The sequence below is a fragment of the Eurytemora carolleeae genome, unplaced genomic scaffold, assembly GCF_000591075.1.
Source record: "Eurytemora carolleeae unplaced genomic scaffold, Eaff_2.0 scaffold1554, whole genome shotgun sequence".
Taxonomy (NCBI): Eukaryota; Metazoa; Arthropoda; class Copepoda; order Calanoida; family Temoridae; genus Eurytemora; species Eurytemora carolleeae.
Genome location: NW_019397439.1, coordinates 20772 through 39150, shown reverse-complemented (window position 1 = coordinate 39150; position 18379 = coordinate 20772). Strand labels below are relative to the sequence as shown.

At 31.6% G+C, this 18379-nt stretch overlaps 1 protein-coding gene across 2 annotated transcripts in view; it reads left to right on the top strand.

Annotated features, from left to right (window-relative positions):
* LOC111714299 (zwei Ig domain protein zig-8) overlaps window positions 1-2760 on the top strand; it is a 29588-nt gene extending 26828 nt beyond the window's left edge. For both annotated transcript variants that reach the window (XM_023489374.1, XM_023489373.1), the window contains exons 5-7: window positions 68-124; window positions 1556-1740; window positions 2133-2760. In XM_023489374.1, coding sequence (XP_023345142.1) covers window positions 68-124; window positions 1556-1740; window positions 2133-2328 — 438 coding nt within the window. In that variant the 3' untranslated portion in view covers window positions 2329-2760. The remainder of the gene's footprint in view (window positions 1-67; window positions 125-1555; window positions 1741-2132) is intronic.
* Window positions 2761-18379: the final 15619 nt, after the last annotated feature.

The following is an 18379-nucleotide window of genomic DNA, read 5'->3' as shown; positions in this document are numbered from 1 at the left end:
TTTCCCACAGAAATAAATTCTTAAAATCTATGTTTCGAAAAAAAAAATTTTTAATCATTATTTTCAGGTTAGCGCTGAGGAGAAACTGAGTAGGATAACTGAACTGGTTGTTATTCACCCACAGGTACATCACACTAAACTTTTGTACACTTGAATCTGAGCTGAACCAACCTTTGCGTTCCTAGTTTGTAGTGTACTGCCTCGCCTAGTACACGGTCTTAGTTTGTATTGCCTCGCCCAGTACACGGTCCTAGTTTGTACTGCAACGCCCAGTATATGGTCCTAGTTTGTCCTGCCTCGCCCAGTACACGGTCCTAGTTTGTACTGCCTCGCCCAGTACACAGTCCTAGTTTGTACTGCCTCGCCCAGCACACGGTCCAAGTTAGTACTGCCTCGCCCTGTACACCAGCCACAGTAGGCAGGGCTAGCTGGTACAAGTAGGTATAGACATGGCCTGACTTTAGGCTGCACCTGGTTAAAGTTACAATCACCAAAGCGGCAATTTTGTTTGACATAGATCCTTACTAAAAAAGATAAATGGTGTCCACGAAACATTAAAATAGAGGAACAACTTTACTGCTGTCTTTGACTTCAAAAACTGTAAATAAATAAAATGTTTGGCCGCAATTTTAATTGTGATTTATTGACTTGCAAAGTTGCAGTTTTATTTACTACTGTGAAGAGCCCGGCGATGCCCGTTAAAATTTTTTTTTTAAGTTGAAAAAAAAATTCGAATTTTGTATAGTCTATAACACTCATCGGCCACCCCTGAGTGTCCATAAAAAATTTCAGCCCAATCTGTCTAGCCGTTTGGCCGTATATATATATATATATACATATATATATATATATATACGAATGTCTTGTTTTATTATATATGATATAGATAGCACAGAAGAAAAAAAAAATATCAAAATGGTTATTTTAAAATAAAAAACCTCTACTCCGATTGAAATTGTATCAAATTAAGCATGCAATTCACTTGAAATTCGACTACAGTTCTTTCATAGAAGTATTTAAGTAAGCATTTAAAAACTTCTTAATTAAACTTAAAAAGAATTAATTCAAAGGAAAAATTTATTTTAAAAACACTTGCAAAAAACTAAAACCTCTTAAATCCCTCCAAATACAGTAAAACTCATATTAAATAAGACACCGGAAGAATTTTTATAATGTCGTCTAAAATGTCATTTATGGATAAATGCCACTAAAGGTCATGTAAAAAAAAAAAAATTAAAAAAGCTGTATTTTTCTTATCCGTCAATAGCTAGTTTCAGATTGCAGTTTCACAGGGATATATGTAATTTTAAAAAAATGTCTGTGTTGAGAGTTAAAGTTTATAAAAAAGTATATTACGAAGAGCAGTTTTCCAACAGCTTCATTAAACAGAACGCTGATTTGTTTTTAAAATACATATTTGATTTATTTAAGCGCCTAGAACATCCGCGACATTTGATCATAAATAAGCAATAAGTATGGAAAACAACATTATACAAATTCTTCGGTACGTGGCCATCTTTAATTTAGGGTTTACTAGAGATTTTGATGTTTTCAGGTGACAATCCAGGGAGGTCCTGATATTCATGTCAAAGCTCGATCAGTGGTTCACCTGAAGTGCATCATCTCCCAGACGGTGGATCCCCCGGTCTACGTCACCTGGTTCTTCAACAATAAGATGCTCATCGATTTTACCGGAGCAGATGTGTCTCTCTCACACTCCCTCACTGTATCGACCAGCAGGAAGATAGACATAGAAAATTACAAGAGTAAAACTAAAATCTTTTCAAAATCAAACTGGGATAAATGTTTGATTTTAATCATTTTTAGACTGAGAGTAAAAAGTCAAGTGCACCTGCATTTTAAGGTCGTAATGCCTGATTCACAACAGTACCCTTGAAACCTTTATCTGATCAATAAAATGGAAGATATTGCTGTTTTCTTTAAAACCCACAATGGAAACAAAACCTTATTTCTGATTTATAAACCTTGATAACTAATTCATACTTGATCAGACAAATTTTTAGGATACCATTTTGAAGCAGGCTTTGCCATCTTTGCATGAAGTGTCTTTTGAAATTACGCTTTTTGAGTTTTTGTCTATTTAAACATTTCTTATATGATCTATCTAAAAGGCTTACTCTAAGAGATGTTGATCTGGTTGACGCTGGTAACTACACGTGTCAACCAGCTGCTCTACCGGAAGCTACTGTAACTCTCCACGTGGTCAAACCAGAAACAGTAGAAATCATGGAAGTGACGTCAGCAGCAGAAACCCTCATGAGTCTAACTGCTTTATCTTTGTTCAGTTTCATATTTTATTTTATATAAATTACTTTTATTTCAACGCAAATAATATGTTTCAGACATTTACAGCTTTTATATGAAATTATTATTCGCGGAATTAAAAAGTAATTAGTACAAAAACCCAAACAGCTTCATTCTTGTATTAAACTAAAAATATTTTAAAAGTTAAAAACCGTATGAAAGTTAAACATTCAAAAATAATTGACATTAAAAAGCACATTATTTGATGCTTGATACAATTTTTTACATAAAAATATTTTTTTTTAAATGTTAATGTAACTTATAAATTGTTACAACTGTTATATTTTTATAATTAATTAAATCACACAGGATTCAAAACAACTTTGAGTCTTTTCTTTTCATATTGTTATCTTCAATACAGTAGTTGGCGTTTATATCAATACAACAAAGACGACTTTTCTATTTAAGTTTTGATTCCTATCAAACTTTTTAAAACAGCAAATTTATATTTTTAAGTTTAAGTTAACAAAGAGAAACTTTTTAGAATAAAAAATCTAAATTAAAATCAGATCACGGCATCCTTGTATTGATATATACGAGGACAACTGAAGTAAAAAGAGGACAGAAATTGTTTACAGTTTAAGCTGTATGTTTGTATTACTTTACTGTGTGTTTTCTAAATTACCTCAGAATTAATTAAAGATATTTTTTCAAATACTCCTGTCGTAGTGTAACTAACAATACTTTTGAGAATAAGTCTTTATTTGATTTTAAACCTAAAAAAATTATTGTAAATATGTACATCTGTGTTTTGTAAACCCTTGATTAAAGTTTATTAAAATAAATGACACCTGTCTAAATTAATTCAGATTTCCTGTTCTATAGAACTATAGAACTATTCTATTGTTATTGCGGAAATGCAAATTCTAAGAATAATAATATTTCATGAAAAACAAGAAATAAATTACTAGTCCTAGGAAGTAATAAAAATCAAGCGTCAATACTTATTAAACCAAATTTTTACAGGCCATTTCACTTCAAAAATCAATGATTAGGCTTTTAATAAAACTATTTTCTTTGTAAAAACATTAACTTAAAATATTGATTTATTTTCGTCTTCCTTTTTCACAATTTTCGTGTTCTCACTGTTCAACACAAACATTATTACAGAGGACCCATGAAATTGCGGAAAAGGAAGACGACTTGAGGACTCATGATCAACTTGAAATTTTTAACAGTATTTTCAAGATTCGAGCCAGTGCGCAATTTGAACCGGTGATTAGGGTGTTCAGCGACACGGTTCAAATTTATAAAATTCAGCCTCAGAAAAAAAACACAAGTAGGTCCAGGATGGTCGGAAAGCTATTCAGGAGTTATGGGTTCATTGTGTTTGCCAGAAAAAGAGGTTTGGATGTTTTTAATTCTCAAAGTTTGCTTTTGATGCGCTTTTTGCATTGAGTGTTTTGCTGTATTTTGCATTTTGTACCCTTTCCATATACATTAGTTAGTATTAAATATGAATTTTTTTGGGCACCCTAGATCTATAATATTTAACTATAAGAGGTTCATAAAAATAAATTTAGAAAACTGTCGAAGTATAAAATATAAGACTGTCTTGGAATCAACAAAAGTATCCAAAAATCTAGAAAAGTATCCGAGAATCTAGAGAAGTATCCAGTAAACTAGAAAATATCCAGGAATCATGAAAAGTATCCAGGATCCAGGAATCTAGAAAAGTATCCTGGATCCAGGAATCTAGAAAGGTATCCAGGATCCAGGAATCTAGAAAAGTATCCAGGATCCAGGAATCTAGAAAAGTATCCAGGATCCAGGAATCTAGAAAAGCATCCGAGAATCTAGGAACGTACCCAGGAATCTGAAAAGTATTCGGGAATCTTTAAAAGCATCCGGGAATCTAGGAAGGAATCCGGGAATCAAGGAAAGTATCCAGGAATCTAGCAAAGTATCCTGGAATCTAGGAAAGTATCCAGGAATCTATAAAAGTATCCAGAAAACTAGAAAAGTATCCAGGAATCTAGGATAGTATCCAGGTATCTAGGATAGTATCCAGGAATCTAGGATGGTATCCAGGTATCTTGAAAAGAATCCAGGAATCTAGGATAGTATCCAGGTATCTTGAAAAGAATCCAGGAATCTAGAAATGTATTAATGAATGTAAAAAAGTATCCAGGAATCTAGAGAAGTTTACAGGAATATAGAGAAATGTCCAGGAATCAAGAAAGTATCAGGAATCTATAAAAGTATCCGGGAATCTAAGAAAGTATCCAGGATTTTAGAAAAGTATCCAGGAATCTAGGAAAGTATGCTAGAGTCTACAAAAGTATCCAAATATCTCTGTAAAGACTAGAACCTGTTGATGACATATCTTGTATTTAATCTCCTCCAGCTACATTGTAGGGTTTCCAACAATATTTTCTACACAATTCATATCGCGAAACTATTACAAAAGAAATTACAAATCAATTTATGCTTCGAGGATAAAATCGAAAATGAAAAAATTAAGCTTATCATAAATATTTGTAAAAATTGAATTTGAAAATTCGCTAAACTGTCGAAAATATTTTTTTAAGTTCTTAAAGTGAAACTTTTCGATTGATTTATAGAAATTATTTGAAAGAAATTGTCCGGATATTTTGAAGGTTGAAACCCTACTCAACAGTTCTGTTATATCTCCAGGTTTCCTTATTATTGGCAGGAAATAGAAAATATGTATAAGTCCTGATGGAGGGGGGGGGGGAGTGTGGGGGCATTGTGGGAGGATTATTATTGGAGGGAGGTCTATTGATGTTGGTAGGGGAAAAACCAAAACAGAATTAGAGAAACAAAGCTAAAGATCGAATTCAATCAAAAGGAATTTTTAGCCACAAATTCAAATGTTCTAATCCCTATATCTTTGCAACCCAATAGTGTAAACCCAGGGGGCGGAAACGTCATGTGTGTGTGTCTGTACCAAAAGAGTGTGTGTCAGTTTACTGTACCAAAGGTTTGTACTGTAGGTTTATACAGTACGTAAGAATCTCGGGATTTGTACAGTCTAGGAGAGTACATTTGTTTATTGTTAATTGTTTACTTAAACATATGTTTAATATACATGTAATATATTATTTACATATTTAAGTCAACACTATAAAGCCAAATTTTCATGCAAAGAATATAATTTTATTAAAGTTTACAATAAACTACTCGTTATTCAAATTTAATTATAATCGACGACATTGTTCTACAATTTCCTTGACTGTACTGTAGTCATGTTGTGTGTCTGTACCAGTAGAGTGTGTGTCAGTTTACTGTACTGGTCTGCAAAGCAGTGCGACTGGCTTTCTCTTGCCGGACCAACGCCATTTCGTTTCCCTTTATTCCTGTTCCCTGTGTAAACCTGTGATATTTCAAAGTACAACTATTTGATCAAACAGAATCATAGTTTTACTTTTAAATATATAAGATATCTACAACATCGGGTCACAAAGATAAATGGGTTATAATAACAGAGTTTGTGGCAAAAACTCAATTCCTTAGTTGACTCCCGGTAATTTATTTGTTCTAATTCAGACACAATTCAAGTCTATTTTCTCAAAAAAAATGTTATTTATAATATTTATTTAATTTAAAAGGCACTGTTTGATTTTTCTTGTAATGTCAATTAGATTTTAAGTTTTTTTTTATCCATTTCATATCTTGAGTCTTGACTGTGTTTTTTTTTCAGTACATGCATATACTACATATTTAGATAAAAACTTTTTCCCCCCATTTTATGCATCCCCCCTGTGTTTAAACAATGCACATAATATTGCAAAATGTAATCAAACGTTGAAGCATGAAATATATAAATCAATTGTAATAATTCTCCCTCTGTTATAACCGGCAACCCGCACAGTAAACTTGAAAGATTGTATTTTTCACATTTTTGTAAAATTCTGCCAAAATAAATAAATTCTAATAATACTAGGCTTTTGATTGTGGCTTTATCTCTGAGCATCAAAAAAATTGTGTATTTTCGAAATGTTGATCATAAACCTTCCCAAGGGTCACATGAGGTCCCATACAAGATTTGCGCCCGACCGGTTCAGCCGTTTTGACGTTTATTGGATACAAACAAACAAACAAATAAAGAAGCACCCAGACAAGCTAAATTTATAGATTTGACAAAATATTGTTTAAAAACAAATTAAAACATAAATATACTGTAACAAAAACTAAAACCATAGATATACGCAATGGTTAAAAAAGGTATTTATTTGAAAGCAAAATTGTTCATGTTCAAATTTAATCTTATAAAGTAAAGTTACAAATTTCAACTGTTAAAATTTGAAGTTGTAAGTTTAGAAAATAGAATTTATTTCAACTATTTACTTCAAACATGCAATATTCTTTCCTATTCCCTCTGCTCAATATATAATCTTTACTTTGAGACCATTTTCCTTCAACAGTTGTAGAGGGTTACCCACAAAGGATGAGACTGCGAATGCTTCCTTCAACTCTGAACTCTCAATTTTTGCCAGCACGGGTAGCCGTAGTACATTTGAATTTCCGAGCCGGGTCAACCTTTCCGGTCCCAGTTTGTACTAAACATTGTTTCATTATATCTTCTTCTAAAAAGTATTTCAAGGATGTAGTCATCCCATTAAAGGTTGGGGGTAATTAATCAAAAGTTTTGCTTTAAAATTACATCTTACCCTTCAAAAGTAGTCTTAATATTCGAAAATGTGCTTGGTCTTTTTTAAAAGATTTTTCAAAGAAAAAGTATCTATATTTTAGATTCATCATTACTGTAAACCAGCAAGGTTTCATAACTGTGATTCTGTACATATAGTGCTGTACAAAAATAGTTAGTACAAAACAAGGACTCAGACCCAAGCCAGGGTTTAGTTGTTATTTCTAATAATTGCTTTATTATTCAATTCAATTTAGGCTACTTTATTGAGCTACATTACGTTTAATATTATATTTAATTTTTTTCGGAAAATCTTTGGAGGAGAGACTGAGCAGATTTTTGATTAAAAAAACGAGGTGAAAAGCTAAAACACATTTTTTATTTAGACAAATTAACATTTATGTGATTTTTTAAAAATGAAATGTTTTTAAGAATTTTAAAAATGCGTTCACTTTTTAAAAATTGTAAAACATTGATAAAATTCGCATCTTATGGTCTTTACAAGTTTAGTGAGCTATCCCTTTAGATAAGAAAGTGAGAAGCTAGAGAAAACAGGCTTCAGAAGAGAGATTATGTCCCAGGAGAATTAAGATTAAACATGAAAAGGATAAATATTAAAAAGGACTGCGAGGAATATTTTAAACAATCCTCCATGCATAGGTCTAGAAGGTACCTTTGAACTTTTTATCTGATTAATAATTTGGAAGATATGATCATTTCTCCAGATGTTTAATTCTAATTGTTTCAAAATGTTTTCCTGCAGTAGAAATGCACAAATTGCTTTTGTTGAGAAACCCATATGAAATTATTTTTTTTTTAATCATAAACATTCATATCTAATTCATGCTTGAGCCGACAAGGGTTTAAAGGACACCATTGTGAATTGGTCATTTTCATCTTTGCATGGAGGGTCACTTGAAATTGCGCTTATAGTCCCTTTAACAAGTACAGAATGAATAAAAAGTACAAAATGAATTGGATTAAAGATTATATTTTGCTAAAAAGTTGTTTAGCAATAATCATTAAAAAATTCGATACAATATTTCTTTAATTTTTTTTTTTAAATTTGCAAATTCTTATAAAATATTTGGTTGCTGTTGCTTAAAAGTCTACATCTAATCTATTTAAAATGTTTCTAATAAATTATATTTTAATGGATTTCTGAAAGGTTTGTTGAAGAAAATGTTATGAAGGGGGATTGTTAAAAGTTTATTAAGAGAATGTGTTGGGCCAGGATGATTAATGAACACTTCAACATCAAAACCATTATTTTAATTAATTATTTTTATTGCGAGAAATAACTGGTTTAGGTGCAGGGTTACCCATAAAGGATGAGACTTCAGAGACGACTGTACAAAATCTATATTGTCTGCTTCCTTATATTCGATCACGGTTAAAACAATTGCAACAGCTGACCAGACCAATACTTTTTTGCAATAAAAAACCGTTGGAAAACCATTCCGACGATTTCAATTTCCCTGATCTACCCCCCACCCCCCCTTGATCCGATATTTTATAAAGGCTGCACTAGTATTGGTAAACAATTTTGTCAAATTGGAGAACAGTTTGTTCAAGGCTATTGTTTTGTAATACCTGCAAAAATATGCAAATATTCAAAAAATTTACAAGTTAAAAAACCCCATACACTTAGCACAGAAGTTTTGTTTCACAGAATAATTTTAAATAAACATTTTAATAATCAAAGTTTCAACATTCTGTGTACAATGTAAAAAAAACTTTGTCTTAAAAACAGGGGTTTCTCTGAAAAAAAAACGAGAGTTAATTGGTTGGTATTGTTACATTTTTAATTTATTCCATTTGAAAGATACAAATAAAATTACTTTAAAATGATCAATTAATAATGCATGTCTTTTTGGCGTTTATATATGCAGGCGCGCAACTAGACATTTGGTTAGGGGGGGGCTAGGGGGAAATATTTCGCGCGAAGCGCGAAAATTTTTTTTGCCCCCCCTAAACATTTTTAGGGGGGGGCAAGAAAAATGTGTGTCATACTTAAACAATAAAAAACTAACCTTACCAACCGGATATTCAGTAAGTCAACACATCTGATATAAAATAAAACAAGAAATCTATTCTGGTCAATGGCGGATACAGGGGGGGGGCGGTGTTACATTCGCCCCCCCTGACAGATTCAGGGAGGGGCGTAGCCCCCCCCTGAATTTGGAATTTTTTGTTCTTATTTTCAGAATAGCTTCTCAGCAGCATGCTTAATTGGGAAAGAAACCCTAGTGCAAAACAGAAAAAATATCTGTCTAAATAAACTATAATGTGTGAAAAGTTAAAAATCTAGTTTTTTAGTCTTTAGTCATTAATTTTCACTCTTTTTTGTATATATGCAAAACTCTATACCTAAACTATGTAACAAAATAAATTTCTCAAGTTTGTGAAAGCTAAAAACTAGGATGTTGGGGCAAGTGGGGGCTTCACATTTTTTAGTTTCAATGCAAATCAACTCAAATCCAATTTAAATTTTAGTTATAAAAAGATATAAGGATTTTTAAAATTAGAGGCAAGAAATCAGTTTCAAATTACACTGTAAATATTAAAACGTACTAACTGTATTATCGCACCACTGTATTATTTCACAAGTACAACACTATTTATTCATGCTGATGATGATTGATGCTTTCCTATCCTAAAATTTTGATTTATTTCATTTCAGATCATAATAGAATTTTTTTTTATTAAAAAAAATTACAAATCAATGTCAAAATAAGTTAATTTTTAATCAACAATGAATGAATATGTTTTTACAAATTTTTTGTAATTTTCAAATTTCATTTGTTGAAAAAACATATCTTTTACAAAAAACTTAATAAAAGGAAAAAATATTTTTAGTTTTCAAATAAACATAATTTTTGAATATTATATTAAAAAAATTAAATTAAGAAACAAATTTTAAAAGATATTGCTGATTTATATTTACAGTGTACAGTTAATAGTGTCTAAACAGTCTTTTTAATGATTTAAACAAATTTACGTTTTGCGCATATGGAGGATATGACGTACTTTTTACAGTCATCCCATTAATTGCCTATGTGTTTTGATGTCAAACTAAAGTAAGTTGCACAAACGATTGAAACCTGTATTCTCGAACTATAATCCCCTTGAGAACATGAACCCAGTTCTCCTGGTTAATCTTGAAGCTGGAGACAACCTCCTTGATCAGGATCCTGGCTCCACACGCAAACTGTGTCAAAAATGCCGCAAAATGACTAAATTTCGACATTGTAAAATTGTTGAACTGCATTTGACAAGTCATAAGAACAATTTCCTACATTAACTTGGCTTAAAACGTAGATTTGCCTTTATGATCACATAAGTTTTGATTTTCAATTAAACTGTGATTTTGATTCATCACTACAAACCTCGAGCGTGGGAATCTAGAGTTCTGCACACTGATTGGTCTACAATTCTAAGTGGTGAATCTACATTAGATAGATAGATAGTTACAGAAATGTTGTTAAAATGCTGCGAAATACCAAAACTTTAATATAACAAAATCATGAAACAGCATTTATTTAGTCATGAAAACAACTACCTTGGCTTAAAATCTAGATTTTCAATTATCTTCAAATTAGTTACAAATTCGACCAGACCTCTAATGATTGCAATGTAGTATGCACGGGTCCCGCGACCCCTGGAGAACTGAACTTGGAAGGATGGAATGACTCGGCGATTTCTTCTAACAGCTTGAAATGTCAGTGGCCCTTGGAAGCCCTTTCAATATTCCATTTACAAAATATTAATTCTCCTTTTCCATAGTTTCCACCAATCTCCTAGTAGGGAACTTAGAATAGATATAGAGATTAGAAAATTAGTATTTACAGTGAGTACTTGTTCCTTTATTAAAAGCAATTATATTACATTCAATATGGAACTTAGAATAGATATAGAGATTAGAAAATTAGTATTTACAGTGAGTACTTGTTCCTTTATTAAAAGCAATGATATTGTACATTCAACATGGAACTTAGCATAGATATAGAAATTAGAAAATTAGAATCTACGGTGAGTACTTGTTCCTTTATTAAAAGCAATGATTTTGTACATTCAACATGGAACTTAGCATAGATATAGAGATTAGAAAATTAGAATCTATGGTGAGTACTTGTTCCTTTATTAAAAGCAATGATATTGTACATTCAACATGGAACTTAGCATAGATATAGAGATTAGAAAATTAGCATTTACGGTGAGTACTTGTTCCTTAATTAAAAGCAAAGATATTTTGCATTCAATATGGAACTTAACACTTGCAATATGGAATCTAACATATCATTATTTTGATATATAAGGGTGTATGTATATATAATCTCTGTTTGTCTTCTTGTTTGTTTTTCCGATCATAACTTGGGAACTCATGGACCAATTTGCCTCAAATTCTGATTGGGGAATATTCTTAGTTTGAGATTTTAAGTTGATTTGGTCGAAATGTTAGTTTCCCGGTATAAATGACCAAGTGCGGGTAAACAGCGGGATTAGCTATGAGTACCCTGGGCAACGCTGAGTTTTCAAGCTTGTTCTGAATAAAGAGAAACTGAACACTTGTCAAAAACTCTAATTGTCTAATCTCTGTTGATTTGCAAACTTTGATATTTTAAACTTAGACAATTCAATCTTGCAGAAATTAAAATTTGAAATATGAAGTCTCTGAACTAGCTCCGGTTACATGAAATCTGTTAGATTAAATAGTATGATATACCAGGTGTTCCTTTAAACACTGTGTTCTGCTTAAATTTGACTATAATTGAAATATATTTAAATTTAAACTTGAGCTCCGGCTTCTAAATGAATTTAGTTTCCAAGTTTTTATGAGAGTTATAATCCCCTGAAAAACTGACTTATAAGGTAGTTTCTAGGCTATAAAGTCGTAGGTTTACTGATCATAATAATATTCTACATCTTCCTTAAACTATATACATACATACAAAACCAAACCATACCAAACTAGAATTTCTTTTCTGAATGACTGGATGAAAGCCAGGGTGCTTCTTATTCAAAACCCCTGAAAGATTTAAATTCTAATCAAAATGCTGATCCAATCAAAATTTGAACATAATATTTATATCTATTTTTTTTAAACAAAAATAAAATAATATTACATGTATGCATACAGACCTTACTTTGCCATCAAAGATGTTGCCAAAATTGTAGGAATTAATTAATTGTAGTGAAGGTATTATGCATATACAATTATTAATTATAAAAATTTTTTGGATTAAGAAAAGACAATTTTTACTTTTACATTTATATTTTAGGAGCTATTTTCATCTATAATTGATATGTTGTATTTTTATGGAATTTCTGAAATGGAATAAAAAATGATTATGAAATTACTTTGCTATCTAAAAGTAAATATTGATTTTCTTTAAGTTTAAATATCCAACTTGAAATGCACAAAAGTTTCAAAAGTATTCTAATATCTTGAGCCAGCAGGAGTTTATAAATATGAATATCTATCTGTAAAAGTTTTCAAAATTCTAATGCACTTACAGAGTTAAAAGTAATCTTTGTGTAGAGTTTTTACATTTGGGATTTAATATCACAATTGCTTGTATTCAAAGTAAACAAAGGAATTTGTAATTTTATAGCTTTAAGTACGACTGCGGTGTTACATCACCATACCACTATAGAAATTAAGGGGAACATGAAATAAAATCGTTTTTAAATGTTTAAATAAATTTGGGAAATTTACTATAATGTAATTAATGAAAAAAACGCAAACATTTCAAATAATAGATTAGATAGGTGACACTGAGAAAAAAATTGTTATCCCTTTTTGAACAACTTTGCTGTTCAATCCTTAATTTTATTTGTCTTTAATTTGCATTTTAGTGGTATTTACGACCATTAATATTATTGTATGCAGAGAATAAGATTGAGAACATTAAAATTAGAATTTTCCTTGTTTTCCTTCAAGGATTCTCTTCTTCAACCCTTATCTGTCAGACTAAGCTCTTTCTTATAAAAAAAAATGAAATTGACCAGATATTGATGGCTTGTCTATTTAGAAACCTCTTATCTGATATAATCATAATACTTTTTTTCCTAAGTTGAACAAAGAGGAAAGACAGGAAAAGGAAGGAAAAAGAAGAACTAAGGAGAAAAAGCAGAAAATGAAAAGAAAGGGGAAAATACAAAACTAGATAAAAGAGAAAGAAAGGGGAATCAGTGACCTTAATTTAGATGCTGAAAATATGGTTGATGTTAAAGTGGTCTGACAGAGTGTTACATTTTTTGATATAAAAAAGACAACTTTTTACGTTGACTGAAAGCCCATTTTAGGAGTGATTTTTAATCTATACATAAGTTATATTTTCATGGAGTTTCTGAGATGGAATAAAAATAAATAAAATTTCAAATGTTTTTATCCGATCTGAGATGGAATTTTAAGAATTTGAGCCGCGGTTTAAATCTGCCAAAACCCGGTTTAAATTAAGCGCTGGCTTAAATCTTGAAACATTTGATACACTTTAAGTGGAACCAACCATATTTAAGCCGCGGCTTAAATTTAAACCGCCGCTCAAATTCTTTAAATTCGGCCACAGGACTTTTAAATGCAATGTGATGGAAATTTTAAAAAAAATTTCTTAACCAAAATAATGGTATTGCACATTTTGGGCTAATTCAAATTTGTTTAGATTTTACTACAGCTCACACAATTTTTTAACTGGTAAATTTTCAATTCTGGTAATTTTCCTAGAGAATGATTTATGGACAACCCCTCCCCCCTTCCTTCTCACCCATTTGGAACTTTGGAAATGATTTTCAACTGGATATTTTTGACTTATTCATTTTCACATTTTTATTTTACTTTTTCTTCTTTATTCTCTGTTGTTGATTTATTACAACAATGATATAATCCATCTCCTAGAGAGCATACTTTTTACACTCTTCTTTTCATTTTTATATTTAAATATCAGAAAATATATTTTAAACTAGAGAACTCTTTATGTTGTGGTTTGTGTACAAAAAAAGGAAAAAACTTGCGGATTTTTAAATTATATTTTTTTGCGAATTTTTTGAGGAAATTATAGCTAATCAATTCTGCTGGAATCAATAAGGTAAAGTTTAGAAATTTAAATGTTTACAAATCATCGAAGTAAAAAATGCATATTTCTTGCAGTAAAAGAGTTTGGTTGCAAACTATAAAGTATCAATATAAGTTGCAAAAAAAGTACTAAAAAGTTTTACAAACTTAATAAAGGTGTATGAAGTTCATATTCTCCTGGTGAAAAATAAACTTAATTGAAAAATAGAATATTTTGTGTTGTATGTTTGTTAACATTTAAACAGCTAAACCGATACGGAACACATAATTATAAAACATCCCAAAGAAAGGTTTATAGAAGAAATTTGAAAACTTTTTATAATATCCATCAATTAGAATGTCAACATCTGCGAATGTCTTAGTTTTGTACTGAGAATGATGGCATGTAAAGCCCAGTTTAATAATATTTTGTTTTATTTAATTAGGCATTCGTTGAACTATTTCGTAAATGACGTCAAACTTCAAACTTTTAATTTATTTAAAAAATTTTCTGTCCTTATTCGAAGTTGATTCTTTCTTTTGTAAGTTAATCTGATTTATTATATATGTAGTAAATACACTACTCCATAACAGTTTCTCAAACAAGAATCTATCCATGTAGTAAACGTCTACTGTATAACAATTTCTCGAACAAGTATCTTTCCAGATACAACTCAGATTCTCTTAACTATCGGTTTCAATATGAACACTAGCAATCGATTGATCAATGTCTCAACTAGGACAGGATCCACACTGCTACAATCCTGTGTACTATCAACGCCACTACCAATGGGCGGGATCTCAGTAGCACTAAATTCCACACAGAGACAGAAGCATAGCTATCAAACATTAAGTTAATGACGTAGTTAAGGTATCTCCAAACATGTTTACAGCATAATTCAAGTTGAATGTACCTATTTAGAAGATTAACATGGATAGATATAAACATATTTAATCTAGTCACAATGCATGTTTTAATTATGTTACTTAGCTCATGTTTATCTAGTGTGGTAATTTCTTACAACCAAAATGTATGATGCAATAAATCATAACTCTTGAATCAGCAAATTATGATAAGATCACACTTCAGGTTATCTAACCTTTATGTGATCAATTATCTTTGCTTTTTGATAACATCATTCATTGGGTTATCTCCCTATTTGGATCTAACCTTTATACGATTACTTATCTTTGCAACCTGAAAATCAATTAGATCTTTATCTCCTTTATTACAGGTCTGTTGAATGACGCGCTCATGCATCTTCTGGAGCATGTCTTCCACCTGGTTGAACAACCTGACACTGATATCATTTTTGCTTGATTCAGGGTGAAGGTTGTACTCACGCTCCCAAGCCCTCCCTGTGTCCCATACGTCAATACGTGGGTCTACAGGGGGCTGTTGGGTGCTGGTGCCCCCAGGAGAGGGGGACAGGAGGTCTCTAACCTCCTTATTAAGTTCTTCCAGGCTATACCGAATTTCCTGCAGTACCAGATCCTCTGCATCATCATCCTCATCCTTGTCCTCTACTCCGTCCTCAGCTACGTCTCCGTCCTCTGAGGCTGGGGCGGTAACAATGGGAGCATTCCCACTAACAATTGGAGCAAGGTCTACAGGATCCACTTCATCTACATCCAAAGCAACTTCAGTTATATAAGCTTGATTCATCTCTTCTCGAAGTAGCTCGTTCAATCAGGTTCCCTCTGTATATAGGGATCTAAATAGACTCTGCTGATAGTACCAAGCACAGAACGATAGGAATAGACAGACTTTTATAGTTACATGTCCATGCTTCTAAGGTTCGTGCTGTACTGTATCAATCTGGTCTCTCCGATCTCTCATTGTTTCTAAGGGACTGTTCACCCTTATCTGGTTCAGTCCGGAATACAACACTAGGTATGCTCAGGTTAACAAATATGGGGATTGCTTCAATATTTGTTACATCCAGGTGCAACTCAGATTCTTTTGACTATCAATGTCGACACAGGGCTACAATCCTGTGACTTATCAATGTTTCAACTAGGACACGATCCACACAGCTACAATCCCGTTAACTATCAAAACCATTAACACAGGGCACAATCTTGTTAGCTATCAATATAAATCAGAAACTTGTAACTATCAATGCCAATTTCCAAATCAATGGGCACAATCCACAGGGCTACAATCCTTGACCATTGGGCGCCATCTCCATAGTTAACAATATCTATCAGAAACTAGTAACTATTAATGCCAATAACCAACGCACAGTCTTCAACTCATTTATTTAGAACATGGACATGATTAATATCTTGAAGTAATCAGTATGGATTTATGTATGGCTCCAGGTCTATACTTGAGTCTGGATCCTTGCTGACTGACTGTTCGGTCCTCACTGCATTCTGAGGTTTAGCTAATCTGCTGTGCTCTTTTTCTGTCTCAGCTATCTCGTTATTTTTTTTACTCATTCTGCTTTCACATTTATTTTGATTACCCAGCAAAGGATCTACTTCTCCACTGTCTTCATTGTCCTGGACCCATAGACATTGGCTGCTTTCCTTCCAGTCTGGGGCCTTCTTCAAACTCAAAACCTGCCCAAAGAAACATGACAACAACATTTCTGTGTGTGACATAATTGTAGACACTATTTCGCTCCTTTTAGTTCTATGTGCTTCCTGAAACTGATGATCCTTGCTGGATTTTTGGTTTAAACTGACCGTTATTAATTCGTCATTTGTCTTGCTTGCTGGCACTATATACACACTCTCTCTCTATCTCTTTGGTACTGGCGTGTCCGTTCTCCGCCTTGGTCTTGTATCAGTATCATCAATCATCATCTCTTTTCTCTGTTTACTAGTAATTAATCCCCGCTCTATCTCGTCCTTGTCTAGGAATTATAAAATTAGAGTCTGTGGCAAAGAGGATGAGACTGTAAAGACGAACCACCATTTTAATGTTAATACTGCAATGTTGATACTCTCTAGGTTTATTATTATATATTCGACCCACCACCCCCCAATTCAGATAATCTTAACCTGATTTCTTTGCAGCCTGATGGTGTAAACTACTGATATTTCAAACTTAACTATAATCAGATAAATTACGTTTGAAATACCAAAGGTCTATGTATGACATTGGTTTGCAGAGATATAGGCTTTATAAAACTAGAATTTGTGTCTTTCTTAATTCTCTATCCAGCCCAACGTTTATAAAATGTTTATAAAATATAGGTTTGAAATTAAAAAAACAAACATTTTTTCAATGATTTTTATGAACACTTTCATTTGCCAGTTTTTTTTATTTTTAATGTTAACACTGATTAGGTCAATGTTGATATTCTCTAGGTTTTGAATATATTAGAACCACCACCCCCCAACTCAGATAATCTTAAACTGATTTCTTTGCAGCCTGATGGTGTAAACTACTGATATTTCAAACTTAACTATGATAAGATAATTATAAGTTTGAAATATCAAAGGTCTATGACATTGAGATATAGGTTTTATAAAATTAGAGTTTGTGTCTTTCTTAATTCTCTATCCAGCCCAACGTTTATAAAATGTGTAAAAAGAGTTGTTCATTAGTCTAATGGAGGTCTTGGAGTTCCCAATAATATGTCAGATAATTACATAATTAGATAATTAGGTAATTAAACAATTAGTTAATCAAATAATTACAAGAAGAATAATTACATATAAAAGTAGTATCTATAGATAACATTAAAAATAACAATGATTTTTTCATAATTAAATCCTACTGTTATTACACATAAAACAAATTGTGAACGATCATCAAATAAACATGTTTCTGTTTATAAATAAGAAAAATCGGAAATTCTTGATTTATCTGTCAAAGGTTCAAACTTCAGAGGAAACAGTAAATCATGCCTACAGTCCTTTTAAGTATGAGTGCAGACACAATAAAATCCAAAGATTGGCGTTAAAAACAATTTTTAATACATATTTTGCATGACTGAATGCTAATTATAAAATACATAGTACAGATTTTGCATGACTAAATGCTAATTATAAAATATATAGTTCAGATTTTGCATGACTGAATGCTAATTATAAAATATATTGTACATATTTTGCATGACTGAATGCTAGATCTAAAATACATTGTTTAGATTTTGCATGACTCAATTTTAATTATAAAATACATTTTACAGATTTTGCATGACTTAATGCTAATTGAAAAATGCACAGTACAGATTTTAACATCAGCAACAATATTAATTTTGTACTATCAATCTAGAAACCTAGGACTGAACTAAAAATACTTCTTATTCAAATTTAGATGCTTAATTCTAATCGAAGGAATTTTGCATAAATGGATAGGTTGAATATTTAAGTATGAAAGGATCTAGAAAATGAAAGATTTTATCTTCTAAATTAACTCCTGAATAATC